Source organism: Lipotes vexillifer, unplaced genomic scaffold, assembly GCF_000442215.2.
Source record: "Lipotes vexillifer unplaced genomic scaffold, Lipotes_vexillifer_v1.1 scaffold131, whole genome shotgun sequence".
Classification (NCBI taxonomy): Eukaryota; Metazoa; Chordata; class Mammalia; order Artiodactyla; family Lipotidae; genus Lipotes; species Lipotes vexillifer.
The window spans coordinates 1856177-1870757 of record NW_006782866.1 but is presented as its reverse complement, the minus strand read 5'-3'; the positions used below and the strand labels follow the sequence as shown (position 1 = coordinate 1870757).

General features: G+C 40.5%; 1 protein-coding gene and 1 pseudogene across 1 annotated transcript; one reads left to right on the top strand and one right to left on the bottom strand.

Annotated features, from left to right (window-relative positions):
- The first annotated feature begins 512 nt into the window (after nucleotides 1–512).
- PFN4 (profilin family member 4) lies at nucleotides 513–5182 on the top strand. Its single transcript, XM_007455498.1, has 4 exons — nucleotides 513–629; nucleotides 922–1059; nucleotides 1857–1962; nucleotides 5154–5182. Exons 1-4 carry the CDS (start codon nucleotides 513–515, stop codon nucleotides 5180–5182), a joined length of 390 nt encoding a protein of 129 aa, XP_007455560.1.
- A 3234-nt stretch (nucleotides 5183–8416) lies between these two features.
- Nucleotides 8417–8973, bottom strand: LOC103073585 (chromobox protein homolog 1 pseudogene; annotated as a pseudogene).
- Nucleotides 8974–14581: the final 5608 nt, after the last annotated feature.

The window sequence follows — 14581 nt, the reverse complement described above, 5'->3', positions numbered from 1 at the left end:
AGGAGGGCCCAAGAAGACTTGGGAACCTGTGCGGAAAATGTCGCTTTAGGTGGCTTAAGGTGTTTTTAGTCCCCTGGGGTATTGATCAGTGTCCATAGTTGGTGCTGATGTTGGTCAGTGGGAAAGGAACGTGAGAACTCATGACCAGTATATCTCATTTAGTCTTGTTTACTTCAGTAGTTCTCCCATTTCGTCAGGTTTTTTATTTTCTTAGTTTTAATCCTAGGTGATTCTGATGCAAACCATTGACACAGATAGAAAATTACGAGCTGTGATTTTCCAAACTCATAACCCTCTCTGTGAACTGATTTTCTATGATTCTGTTTTCCTCTTGAGTATTGATGGGCACTAGATGATGGAACTCCATTTTCACCCTTCATCTTTTCAAAGTGCAAATGCTGATATTAAAGCTGTCCAGGGTGTCTTAGGGACATTTGTATTCACAGGGCTTTTAAAAGCTAGCCAGAGCAGATCGTTTCAACTGCAGTTCCCTTTTTCAGGGCTGAGGGAGCATGAGCCATTTGCAGAACTTACTGTTAGATACACTCCTGGGAACAAAGCATGTAGACAGTGCAGCCCTCATCAAACTCCAGGAGCAGAGCCTATGTGTAGCATCACCTGGATTTAGTGTAAGAAAAAAAACAGGTTTGGGCATAAGAGTTTAAATCTTTTTCTGTAAAGGCCATAGACGGTACATAAAAGAATGGGAGTGACTATGTTCCAATAAAACTTTATGAACACTGAAATTTGAATTTCATGTAATTTTTACATATCACAAAATATTATTATTTTGATTTTTTTTTCAACTACTTAAAAATGTAAAAACCATTCTTTGTTTGCAGGCCTACAAAAACTGGTAGTGGGACAAATTTGGCCAGCCCACCATAGGTTGCCAACTTCTAGTCTATTTAACCTCTGCAGGTAATGCCCAGTGATGTCCGAACACTTGTGGATGGATTTGCCAAGAACCCTTTGAAAACCAGAAGAGAAGGATTGTATTTCAAGGAGAAGGACTACAAATGTGTCCGGGCAGATGACTATTCTCTTTATGCTAAGAGTGTGAGTGTTCAAGATTTGAAGAAAACTTTGTAAAAACCTTAAGAAAAGAATTTGACTCCAATTTTCAGTGCCTCTCCTGATACTATCTTTAAAACAGACTAAGCCTGTTACTGCAATGGCAATGTTTGAGATAGCAGTCTAGTGCCAGGAAGGCACATGTAAAAGAAAGTACTAACAGAGAGCCTAGTTTTGAGAAATGTTCATTCCAGAATTTATCAACTGAACCTTGCCTCAACTGTGTCTCTCCACTGCAATTATCCCTCATACTCTACATTCTCCTTCTTTAAAAAACAAAGTGATATTACTCTTGTGCTTAAAACATCTGTTGGTTCACTGTTGCCTATAAGGAATTAAGGGGATGACAGTCATATTTCTGTATGCCCTATATGATGGGTTAGGCACACTTCACCCACATTATAAACTAAGTAGCCTCATTTACAGATGAGGCAACTGAGGCTTAACCAGGTTAAATAACTCTTCCACAATCATACAGCAGAAAATGGAGGTGCTGGGATTCAAGCCCAGAGCTATCTAATTCCAAAATGTATTTCCTTTCCATGACATCTATTGTTCTCACTGGGATAGGGGTATATTACAATCAATTCGGGAGCTTTTTTCAGAATACACATGCTGTTATTACAACTTTTTGACAACTAAATTAGTGAAAAAGAGTGGAGAGTCCAAAACAAACATAATGAATATGGAAGTCAGGAAATGGTGAAAAATGTGGCTGGCATGTAACTTCTTGTCCTGTAATTAGAACCAAGAGAAGGGCATTCTGTTTTATTTTTATCCAGGAAAACACTGGTGTGGTTGTTGTGAAGACCCATCTGTATCTTCTGGTGGCAGTTTACACTGAGGGCATGTATCCTAGTGTCTGTGTGGAAGCCACAGAGAAATTGGGTAAGTTTGCTCCCAATGCCTGTCTTTGTTCCCTGTGGTAGTCAAGTCTTCTGACTGCAAGTAACCCAATCAAACCAGCTAGGGTAGAAAGGAGGAATTTATTGGAAGGGTACCAGGGTTACTTATATAACCGGTGAAAGGACAGAGTGCAGCTGAGCCACAAGGAAAATGGATTCCAGGGACTGGAACACTGCTAGCACTCTACTCTAGTCTCTCCTCCTAAGAGGGTCAGCTTTGTTCCATCCCATTGCAGACTGCCTCCTTTCCTGGTGGTGTCATGGTCAAGCCTTGCATCCTATCTCTTAATTTCTTTTAGAACCCTGATCTGACAAGTCTTAGATCATATAATTTACCCTTATATCAGTCAGCTGGGGTTAGGAGGTGGGAAGGGCAGGGTTAAAAAGCAGAGATGTAGTTGCTGGGGGCCATCCTCTATAAAAGGATTTTCTACAGAAAAAGAAATTACTGTGAGCCAGACTTATTGGTGTCTGCTGCATTCCCCTTCCATGTCTCTACATTTTAAAATAAAGATCTAATGTAGAACTAACTAGGAAATTATATCTATGAGAGTTGAGCTTAATAAACAATAAATTGTATCTGTGTTTAGATTTTTTAATCTAAATTTAAATTTCTTTTTTTAACAGTTTTAGTAGTCACTTTTTAAAAAAATATTTATTTATTTGGCTGTGCCAGGTCTTAGTTGCAGCAGGCAGCCTCCTTAGTTGTGGCATGCGAACTCTTAGTTGCAGAATGCATGTGGGATCTAGTTCCCTGACCAGGGATCGAACCCAGGCTCCCTGCATTGGGAGCGCAGAGTCTTATCCACTGTGCCACCAGGGAAGTCACCTAAATTTAAATTTCTAAAAAAAAAGGTTTTGTTGGAGTTGCTTGAACACTCCTTTGAGATAGCAGAATCCTCTATCTACTTCTGCTATTGAGGAAAGCAGCCAATCTTTCATTCTTTCAACGAATTCTCAGTGACAACCTACATGTATGTGCACTGCACTATCCTAATAAACTGGGAAATCAAAGCTGGTTAAGCTAGTCTCTGCTTTCCATGCCTCTATATGATACTGCTGCCCTATCTGCCTGAAATATCTTCCCTTTCTGTCCCTGCCCTTTCACATCCAGTTGGCAAATTCCTAATCATCACTGAAAACCCAAATCAGATCTTGGGCTTCTCTCTACTGTGCTATGTATTTTATGCATACCTTTTTATTACTGACATTAGAGTCCTTTGTTTACCTTGATTGTGAGCCCCTAGAAGGCAAGAATTTTGTCTTAATCCAGTTCCTAAAACAGTGTCTAATGATGAGTAGGAAATTAATGCATGTTTGATGAACAACTAAATGAATGACCTCTGCCTAGCAGAATCTGGGAGGGCTCCAGACAGCAGAATCTTTTTTTCTTTTGATTAATTTTTATTGGAGTATAGTTGCTTTACAATGTTGTGTTGGTTTCTACTGTACAGCAAACTGAATCATCTATATGTAGACATATATCCCCTCTTTTTTGGATTTCCTTCCCATTTAGGTCACCACAGAGCATTAAGTAGAGTTCCCTGTGCCATACAGTAGGCTCTCATTAGTTATCTATTTTATACATAGTATCAATAGTGTATATATGTCAATCCCAATCTCCCAATTCCTCCCACCCTCTCCTTCCCCTCTTCGTACCCATAGTTTGTTCTCTACATCTGTCTCTATTTCTGCTTTGCAAATAAGATCATCTACACCATTTTTCAGACAGCTGAATCTTAAAGGATTGAGAAATTAACTACCATCACAGAAACTACACATACACAAAATGTATATAAGTACAGACCTTCACAGTTGTCATAAATAGTTCCCTGGCGTGGATTGTCATAAACCATGCTACACGGCTGGCAATGAGGTATTCTAGGAGCAAACAGGACTGAGCGTAGGCAAGACACAACTTAGGAAGCACCTAACAGGAGGGCTGATCTCCAGCATGGGAGGAACAGGCAATTACAACCAGGATCTTTCCTGAGCAGGTGTCAGGATTTAAGGGAGGTTCAGTTTCAGTAGGGTAGGGCAGGAGCAGGAGGACAGAACCGGAGACTTGTATATCTGCGCTAATTATCGAATTAAAGCTATCCAGAAAAGGAAGCCAGGAAAATGAGCAATTAGGCTCTAAAGAGGCCAGACGCTATCCTATCAGCTGTGGCCCGGGGCTAATTCCCCAGGTATCCTATGGAGAAGACCAGAGAAGTTGCCTGACCACTGTAATGTAAATTCTGTGGCTGGCACTGAAGAGTGCTTAGGGCCACAAGAGACTCCAAAGTATGCGTGTTATTTAGAAGGACAGGGCTGACATCATTCCACTAAGATCTCACTACTCTGGGAAGGGATCGGCTATCCTGGAAGTGATTGAATGTTCATGAGGGATGGATAAGGCTGATATCCACTCAGGAGCCAGTTACTTACCTCTTGTCCCAATTTTTTTTTTTTTTTTGGCTGCACCCACATCGCTTGCAGGTTTCGCAACCAGGGATTGAACCTGGGCCACCTCAATGAAAGCGCCAAGTCCTAATCACTGGACCTCCAGGGAATTCCCTCATGTCTCATTACTTCTATTTCCTTGACTTGTTTTTCTTTTAATTATATTTTTCTCTTTCAAAAATTATGCATGGGGCTTCCCTGGTGGCGCAGTTGCTGAGAGTCTGCCTGCCAATGCAGGGGACACCGGTTCGTGCCCCGGCCCGGGAAGATCCCACATGCCGCGGAGCGGCTGGGCCCGTCAGCCATGGCCGCTGAGCCTGCGCGTCCGGAGCCTGTGCTCCGCAACGGGAGAGGCCACAACAGTGAGAGGCCCGCGTACCGCAAAAAAAAAAAAATTGTGCATGACAATTACAGAAAATTTGGGAAATAAAGAACTATTACACTTTTTTATTATGAAAGATTCTAGGAGCATTGTGTGTGTGTGTGTGTATATATATATATATATATATATATATATATATATATACACAAACATATATCTCCCCTAATAGACAATGAACTCCTTGAAGTCAGGGATTGGGTCTTAACTATCCAGTCATCCTTGTATCTCCAAGTACTTAGCACAGTGCCTAGCACATGGTAGTTACGAACGTTTATGGAATAAATGAATGAATCACATTGTGATAATGTACTGTTCATAAGTAATAACCATATTCTGTTTTCTTTCAGGAGAATATCTAAGAAGAAAAGGAAATTAAGTCATCAGAGGACTATGAAAGACAGCTTTTATGATTTTAGAAGAAAACTACAGATCCTAAAGAAAAAGTAATGCCTTATATTGTGGTTGTAAAATACTAGGCAGAAGATACTGAAAAGGAAGAATGAGTTAAGGAAGCAATTTTTCTTATTTCAAGAGATCCTCTTCTTTAATTGGAATTACTTAGTCCACTTTATTTGTTCCTTTTTTTTTTTTAGTGTTGGTCATTGGCATGAATGTGAGGCATTTCACAGGGCACATGATAGTTTCACAGGGCATATCTGTTGGGAGACTCCTCCATGAGTCTCTGTATTCCCACACATCTTGCTGGGTATGCCAAGAATACAAGGCCCTAACCACTCTTCGTGCAGACCATTTCAGGGTTATGTTGCAGGAAGCAACCTTGAAAAATGAAGTGATGTCTCCCTTCAGAACCAAGAGCAAGCTTGCTTACTGCTTGCTCTGAAAGAGGTAGATTCCCTGAATTCAGTGTTCCTGTCCTAGAGTGCAGCTCACTGCATGTGTGGCATCTATCTGGTCCACATCACCCCTGTGGGACCTGGGGAAAAGGGGAACCAATGTAAAGACCACCCAACAACAGGCCACTTGTCAAGGTATCTGAGGGACATTCCGCACTCCCCACCATCTGCAGGCATCTGATTTTGTTGAGCACTGGAAAGGTCTTCCTAAAAATCAACTCAAAAAGATTTCTGACTCCACCTCCCTCACTTCCTCCTAGTCCACACAACTTAGTGTGGTCAATGAATACAACCTTCCCCAGAAAGGGTTCATCTCCTCTTGGTCACCTCCTGGGTGATGATCAGAATGATGAGGGTAGAGAGTATATATAACCTATTTTGAAAATTCAGGATTCTACCCTGATTTCCTGGCCATGGTGCATCTTTCTTTCTCCTAATAGCAACCCCAGGGCAGTCTGTTTGTACAGCCTCCAAGTGTCCCTAGGGAGGGAATACCATAGGCCACTGGCATTTCTTGACATTATCATGCAGTTTTCTGAATTCCAAAAGCATGCTATCTGAGGCAAAGTGTCTTTCGTTAATGTTTATAAAATTCTCCCACTTTCAGGTTTTGTATAACAGCCTTTCAAGGAGCTTACCTCCAATACAATTCCTTTTCTGAGCTTGGGTGCCAAGAACTACAGATTTGTTCTGGGTGGTCAGGCTGATCACTAGTCCGTTCATTCATTTATCTGTTCAGCTGCTTGATTCTTTTCTGAGTTAGAGGTAAAAGTACATTTAAAATTTACTTATTTAGCATTCGTTGAGTAGCTTACTGTGTGCTAGGTACTATTGATACAAAAGTAAATAATATATACACCCCACCGCAGATAGGATTACAATTTAGTGAAGAAAATTTATAAATGAGTCACATTACCATGTGATAAATGCTGTAACAGATATAAAAAAAGAACTGTAAAGCACAAAGCCTAAAGCAATCAACTGTGCATTCAGGAGCCTGAAAATGCGTTTGAAGTGAATCTGGAAGAATAAGTAAGTACAGAAGAGAGCAAAAAGCATTCCAGGTTTAAGGAATAGCATATGCAAGTTCCTGTTGTGTGAAAAGAATGGTGAGAAGTTCAGTGTGGCTGGAAAATAGTATGTATGAGAGAATGATAAATGAAACTGGGAAGATGGATGGGGCCAAAGGAGAAAAGGCTACTTTCTTCGGGGTAACTCAAAGGACATCAAGCAGTGCTGCGGTATAAACAGTACTTATATGAAACTTTTATACTTTTGATTGCAAAAGTACTATATACTCATAAAAACACTTGAGAAAATGTTACTCATAATTTCACATTAAATGAAAACAACTGTTGATAGTTTTTGTTATTTTCTTCCAGTCTTTTTTCAGTGCACATAATATATACTTTTTTTTTAATAAATCTGTAGTTTTATTGACACAAAAACTGACAGTGTTGGTATGAAGTTTAACATTTAAACAAAAGTTTTCACAGAAACCTAACACATGCCTAAAAAAATTTTACAACAGAGTTCTAGATGCAGGTCTAAATGATGTCAAGAACTGATGGATCTCATGATTCAAGACAGCATTTTGGGGTTTAGTTAATTCTTAGGATTAAAAAAATTTGTTTTGTTTTAAAGTGAACCACTGCCTCAGTATGAAAATTTAATATCCTGAGACCAGGGCTTCAGAAATTATTCAACTCTTGAAGTGACTCAGTGAACTTGTGCTGTCAGTGACTGAACGCTGCCACCAATGGTTTCAAAGTTCAAAAAACAGAGGCTCCAAGAGTTTTCCACCCAGCCCTTGTCTTTGCCTACTCTCCCATCTCCTATACCACCCTCTGCCCTTCCCCAAATACTTCAGCCAGTGGCTTGGATAGAGAAGCTGATATTTATAACTTCAAAATTGTCAATTTCAAGAATTAGCACCTCTAAGACAGAATGATCTGCCTGTGTATACACTCCAATAAGACTTTTCCTCCTCAACCAGTTTCCATCCCCCAAATGGCAGCTTTAGTAACTTCTTAACTGGGAAGTTAAGAAGTTACCAAAGCTTAATGCTTTTTGGGAACAGCATTAAGCTCAGGCAGGGAACACCTTGGCTTCTAAGTTTCAAGCATTCACAGCTTTTAAACAGTCTCTCACAGACCTCATTTAGGTTGCCAATGACATTTTTTGAAAGGATGAAATATTCTGGACACAGAACCAAATCATCGTTAGTTGTTCTTTCCTTTGTTTCATCATTTTCCCCCAACAGGCCCCAAATTTTAACAAAAATGACCCTAACCCATCCCCCTTCTTTCCCACCCCATCCCTCCCACCCCAAATAATACACCAGAAATAGCCAAAAACTACATACATGCTACACTGTAAAACTGCAGAGTTAACACTATTGGGAAGAAGGTTGTGGGTTGTGGAGATGCTCTGAAGATCTACAGTATCTTTTGCTCTCCCACATCCCATTCTGCAAATTTTGTCCTTCATAGAAGGCCCTTTGCTTTTCTCAGCAAAGTTCAGAATGGGTTGTCTTGAAACACTGACCCTCCTTCCCCTCCACTGGGATGGGTGTGCAAACTATACAGCATGGAGCAGCTTTAAAGCACTTGGGCTGCTGTAGGGCACAGAAACTCTACTGGCTCTTCAAAGGACATCTTCTCAAGCCCCCTCTACAGTGTCAAGACAAGTAGAACTCCTTCTTTCCCCACTTGAAACCCACAGTCAGATGTGACAGGGGCTGGTACTCAGGAGAGTTAATTCTTGTCATCTTTTTTGTCACCATCCTCCAAGGGGTAGGAATGCCACGTCAGCCTTTCCTCATAGGAGGATATGACAACCTGTGGGCACTTGACATTGGCTTCCTTGGCAGGGACCAGGTGAGCCTCATCAGAGTTTTTCCACTTCATCAGGAACATGAGTTCTCCACTGGAGTCTATAGCTCCAATAATCCACTCAGGTTCCAAACCCCGAGCAAAGCCTTGTGGCTTTTCTGACTCTTCTTTCTTCTTCTTGGTTTGCTTTCCTCCCCCTTATCTTCTGAATCAGAATCAGCTTTGCGCTTGCCTCCCTCTGATTTATCTGTCTCATGTGCTGTTTTCCGTGACTGTAGGAACTCGGCAATGAGGTCAGGGCGATCCAGGTTTTCTTCTGGCTCCCATGTGTCGTCCTCATCTGAGAACCCCTTCCACTATAGGAGGTGCTCCACTTTGCCCTTTACTACTCGACGGTGGAGAACTTTTTCCACCACATATTCTTCTTCCTCTTCTTCTAGCACCTCCTCCACTTTCTTCTTGTTTTATTTTTTCCCCATAGTGCCCGCCAGCTTTCTGGTATAAAGGGTGACGCTGCTCAAAGCAGCGCCCACAAGCCCAAGAGGAATCGGTGCTGCGCTACTGGCACGTCTTGTCGGGCCGGCCAGGGGAGTGGCGACCATAATATATACATTTTAACCTAACCTAAATCATCAACACAGATGGTTGACAACCCACCCTGTTCATATAGCATAATGTTATAAAATCTTGTATTTCATTTAAAATTGCTTAGAACATTTTAATTGCTTAGAAAATATTTTAATCATTGCATATAACATGGTATTCCTCTTTGTTAGATATTTATGTTATATCCACTTTTTCACTTTGTAAATAACGCTGCAGTTTACAACTTTTACATAATTCTTTGTATCTCTGATTATTTCCTTAGATCTGGAAGTGGAGTTTCAGGGTCAGAGTATGAGCAACTTTACAGCTCTCTGTAGTTTTGTTGTTTTGTTAACAGAGAAGTTTTACACCATGGTTAATAAGAGGCAGGGTTTTTTGTGGGGGTAGGTGGGCGGGGAGGGAGTTATATGTAATTCAGCTGTTAACTCATCAGTTTCCTATGCTTGTGGGATTGGGTCTGAGGCAATCTTACCAAGTGCCTCAGTAAATGAGAAAGAGAGGAAATGCAGTCAGTTGAACTGGCTGACTCAGAGACCAGAGAGGCCAGGTTACTATTTGAATCCAGACAGTGCTAAATCATGGTGACATTGGACAGTTGCTCCTGTATGATATAGAGATACTCATGAGGTTTGCAGGACAAGCCAGGAAACATTTGGGGACTTCTAGATACAACTCCAAAGGAGTCCAGGCATGCCAAGGCCCAGAGCTAAACAGAAGGCTGGGCTATCAATGCTTCAGGCTAAAGTCACTATATTATCAAAACAGAGTGGACTAGAGCAGAGACATGCAAAGAATAGCACTCAGGCCCACAAGACTAGAACATCTGAACATGCTGATGTGTGTAGAAGGGAGATGTAACCATAAAAAGTGGAAGCTGGTGAGCCAGGGAAGCCTAGAAAAGGAGTTATGGGAGCAAAGGCTGGTTGGGCCATTCCAGGTGGGAGGATCTTTGAGCAAACAATTCAAGTTGTCTGGTATTTTCTAGCAGCAACTTTCTGACAGCAACTGGGTGTCCTAGAATTCAATCCCATTTTGAACCAACTACCTGGGGTTAGTGCAGACCCTAAGGTTAAGGGGCTCAGCCCTGTAAGACTGCCTTCACCTCAGAAGCCAGCCACAACTCCCAGGTCCTCAGGTTACCCACACTTCTGACTTGGCTACAAATTTGAGGGTTCCCTTGACCACACCCCCCTTCAGGTTTGATAATTTCCTAAAATGACTCAAAGAACTTAAGTGCCATACTTATGACTACAGTTTTATTATAAAGGATACAACTCAGGAGCAGTCAAATGTAAGAAATACTTAGGGCATGGTACCGGAGGTGGGAATGGGCTCAGAGCTTCCATGCTCTGGTGCACCACTCTTTCAGTACATCATTGTGTTCACCAACTAGGTAGCTCTCCAAACCTCATTGTTCCAGGGGTTTTATATGGTGGTTTCATTAGTGGGCATGAATAATTAAGTCAGTGGCCACCTGATTGAACTTAGTCTCCAGTCCCTCTCCCCTCCCCAGAGATCAGGGGTTGAGGCTGAAAATTTCAACCCTCTAATCTAATTGACTAGTGACTAGCCCCCATTCTAAAAATATCCAGTCCCTCATTAGCATGAATAACAAAAGACACTCCTATCATTCACAAAATTCCAAGAGTTTCAGGAACTCTGTGCCAGGAACCAGGGACAAAGGCTAAATATATTTTATTATATCACTTCTGATCTTAATGGCAAGGTTGTACCAGGTATAGAGATGGATATATCTTGCTGTCTTAGCCAGATTAAGTATTTAACATTCAATTCATCTCAATCATCCCACCCTGTCCAGAATCTACACTCACCATTTGGCTTTCCATGTAGATCTACCTATAGATTTTGGGGTCAGACCTCTTGCCAATGATTTCTCCATTTAAATTAGCACATTGACATCTGAATGTTATAACTTAGTTATGTGGACTGTACACCTACTCTCCACATGCTGACAAGCTGGGGTTTTGAGCCTACAAGGCAGAAGGTCTGACCCTGGATCACAGTGATCTCTAAAGTACTGAAGGCCATCATGAAGCCTCTTGGCTACTTACCAGCATTTCCCAGATGCACACACACTGCACTGTTGGGTGCCTAGTGGGAGCCTTTTTCATAAACCTCATCAAGGCAAATGCCTCATTGTCTGGAGCCCTCCTACGTAAGGCGGTCCAGTTGCTTCCTACAATTCTCACTACAAAGTTCCAGTTGGGCTTAGCTACTCAGGGAGACCCACAAAAGGGACCCTTTGATGGTAGCTACACAGTACCTGTGGAAGTGCCCAGGGAGCAGGTGATCTTCTGAAACAGCGGTCTCCAAACCAGGGAAGTGTGTCCTGGTAGTTCACAAAGACTTTAAATGGCACATACAGGCATAAATGGACTTAAGTGGTTCATTTTTCCCAGATCTTTAACTTCCATATGTACTTTCCTAAAATTGATCTGTTGTGATTGAGCAGTAATGCCAGTTCTTCTCCTGCATCTCCCATCTCCAACCGCCTTTCTCCCAGTATACAAAAGAAAGGCCTACTCTCATCCAGTCCCAATTTTACCGTGATGCTTGGCTTGGAGGGTAAAAACTGCAGGGTGCCAAGGGAAAGGAAAATTCTCAATATTTTTTAATTTAATGACCTCTTCCGTCCTACAGTGTCAAAAATACATCATATGTGAAGAAGAGTCCCACGAGAATACTGCAAAAAGAGCATCACTGAGAAATAGTGAAAATCTTTGTATCATAATTCATCTAGGAGAGAAAGACTCCTTGTCTTTATGTTTCTTAAAATTCAGAAGCAAGACAGTTATCATAAGGACATGAATTAATATGATTACTTGAGGGACTTCCCTGGTGGTCCAGTGGTTAAGACTTTGCCTTCTAAAGCGGGGAGTGCAGGTTCGATCCCTGGTTGAGGAGCTAAGATCCCACACGACTTGTGGCCAAAAAAACAAAAAAAGAAAAAAAAGATTACTTGAAAAATGAGAAATTTTTCTGATAGAAAGTAATTTGACTTGGCTGATTAGTTTAAAACAATGATGGTTGGCTTTGCCAATAAGAATGTCACAGCTGTTTTTCATAAATGGGTAAAGTCTACAACTCCAAAATATTAATAAAAATGTATTTAGTTTTTAAATTAATTTTTACTGGAGTATAGTGATTTACAATGTTGTGTTAGTTTCTGCTGTACAGCAAAGTGAATCAGTTATACATATACAGTTATCCACTCTTTTTTAGATTCTATTCCCATATAGGTCATTACAGAGTACTGAGTAGAGTTCCCTGTGCTATACAATAGGTTCTTATTAGTTATCTATTTTATATATAGTGGTGTGTATATGTCAATCACAATCTCCCAATTTACCCCTCCCCTCCCCTAATAAAAATATATTTAAAGCACATGATAAGGTAAAAGGATTTGGTCCAAAAAACTGTCTTAGCAAAAGTGTATTGGAATTAACACTTTTACTTTCCATATCCTCCTGAGTATATCAATTTAAACAAGGTGCCTCGGGGCTTCCCTGGTGGTGCAGTGGTTAAGAATCCACCTGCCAATGCAGGAGACACGGGTTCGAGCCCGGGTCTGGAAGATCCCACATGCTGCGGAGCAACAAAGCCCAGGGGCCAGAACTACTGAAGCCTGCGCGCCTAGAGTCCGTGCTCCACAACAAGAGAAGCCAACGCAATGAGAAGCCCACCCACGGCAACAAAGAGTGGACCCGCTCGCTGCAACTACAGAAAGCCTGCACACAGCAACGAAGACACAACACAGCCAAAAATAAATAAATAAAATAAATTTATAAAATAAATAAAAATAAACAAAGTGCCTCTAAGTGAAAAAGTAGCAGAAATAATTAATAATCATTTGATAAATCTTTGCAAAGATTTGTTGGCATAATCCCAGAAGCTGAGAACCGGAATGACACTTATGACTGGGTAACTAATCCTTTACAGGTTGAGTGGTTTCCAAATCTTTGCTTTCAACAAAATTGAAGGAATACCTAATTAATTTGCCAGCTAACAGATCACTGAAAATAGTTTTTGATGATAGATTATTATATGGTTTTTATCATATAACTCAGAGGTATTCAAATAATTGGCTGACATTCCTATAATGAAATTTCTTTCCCATCTAATATATGCAAATTAGGTTTCTCAGAGCTTGTCCATAAAAATGAAAAACAGAAAGAAATTAACGTTGAGCCCAGTCTCATTCTAGCAATAATTAATATTCATCCACAGATATAATAATTATTTAGAAAAATTCAGCTTCACCAACGGTCCAATAAAATTTTACATTTTATGTTCAATAATTACTAATATTTAAAATAATACTTTTTTTTTGGTCCGCACCATGTGGCTTATGGGATTTTAGTTCCCCAACCAGGGATTGAACCCAGGCCCTCGGCAGTGAGAGCACAGAGTCCTAACCACTGGACTGCCAGGAAATTCCCCTGAAATAATACTTTAAATAACATAAAAATAATTAAAAATAATGTTGTTTTGATCATCTGTACACTAATAATATTGTAATGATAATTAAATCCAGAAGAAATTTAACACTTATAGCCCTATGGTCACAGAAAATAAAATATATGTCAGATTACATATATTTTGTTGCAGATAAGAATGATCAATAAAGCGTAAAATATACAGGATGTAATTCTTATGTAGAATGAAAATATAAATATTGGAAGAAAAATAAAATTTTAAAACTTCTGTTTAAAGAACTTGTTTGGGTACATTTTAGTGGATGATTATAGTATCAAATTGCTCTGAAATCTGAATTCCACTTGACACATTTAAAAGCCTGATATAGGGAGACAAAGAGGGAAGAGATATGGGAACATATGTATATGTATAACTGATTCACTTTGTTATAAAGCAGAAACTAACACACCACTGTAAAGCAATTATACCCCAATAAAGATGTTAAAAAAAAATTAAAATAAATAAATAAAAGCCTGATATAAGAGTTTTAAATTCAATATTTATGACCAGAAATCATATCTTTTGCACTACTTAAATTTAAGATGAAATATTTTAGATCTCAACTTAAAAATGTGAGAGGGAACACATCGTTTTTGAAAAGGCTTTTTGTCTATTTGCAAATAAAAAAGTGTCAAAACCACTGCCTGGAGTAAGAAATGTCTTGAGCCCTGAGCGATATGGATGCCCTGGGCCCATAGGCCCAGGAAGATGGCAGGGGAAGGTAACCAAACAGGCAACTCCACCAAGCGGACTCCAAGCCTTTTCCTCTCCTAGCGCCTTCCTGAATCCCTGCTCCTGGGATTCGCCCTGCCAACCTAAGGATGGAGTACCCATGGAGAGAGGGGAGCAAGAGCCCAGAGAAAGTCATGCAGGGACAGAAGCTGGCACAGTACCCAGAGCTGAACTGCCCCAGCTACTCTAGGGAAAGGTCAGCCCTTAGCTGTTCCAGAACCATGAGTCACCACTGAGCTGCTGGTCTGCCCT

Coding starts and splice junctions, on each gene's coding strand:
- PFN4 (XM_007455498.1), top strand. CDS start 513: ATGAGCCATTTGCAGAACTTACTGTTAGATACACTCCTGGGAACAAAG. Junction 1,060..1,856: donor ATTCTCTTTATGCTAAGAGT/GTGAGTGTTCAA, acceptor ATTTTTATCCAG/GAAAACACTGGTGTGGTTGT. Junction 1,963..5,153: donor GGAAGCCACAGAGAAATTGG/GTAAGTTTGCTC, acceptor GTTTTCTTTCAG/GAGAATATCTAAGAAGAAAA.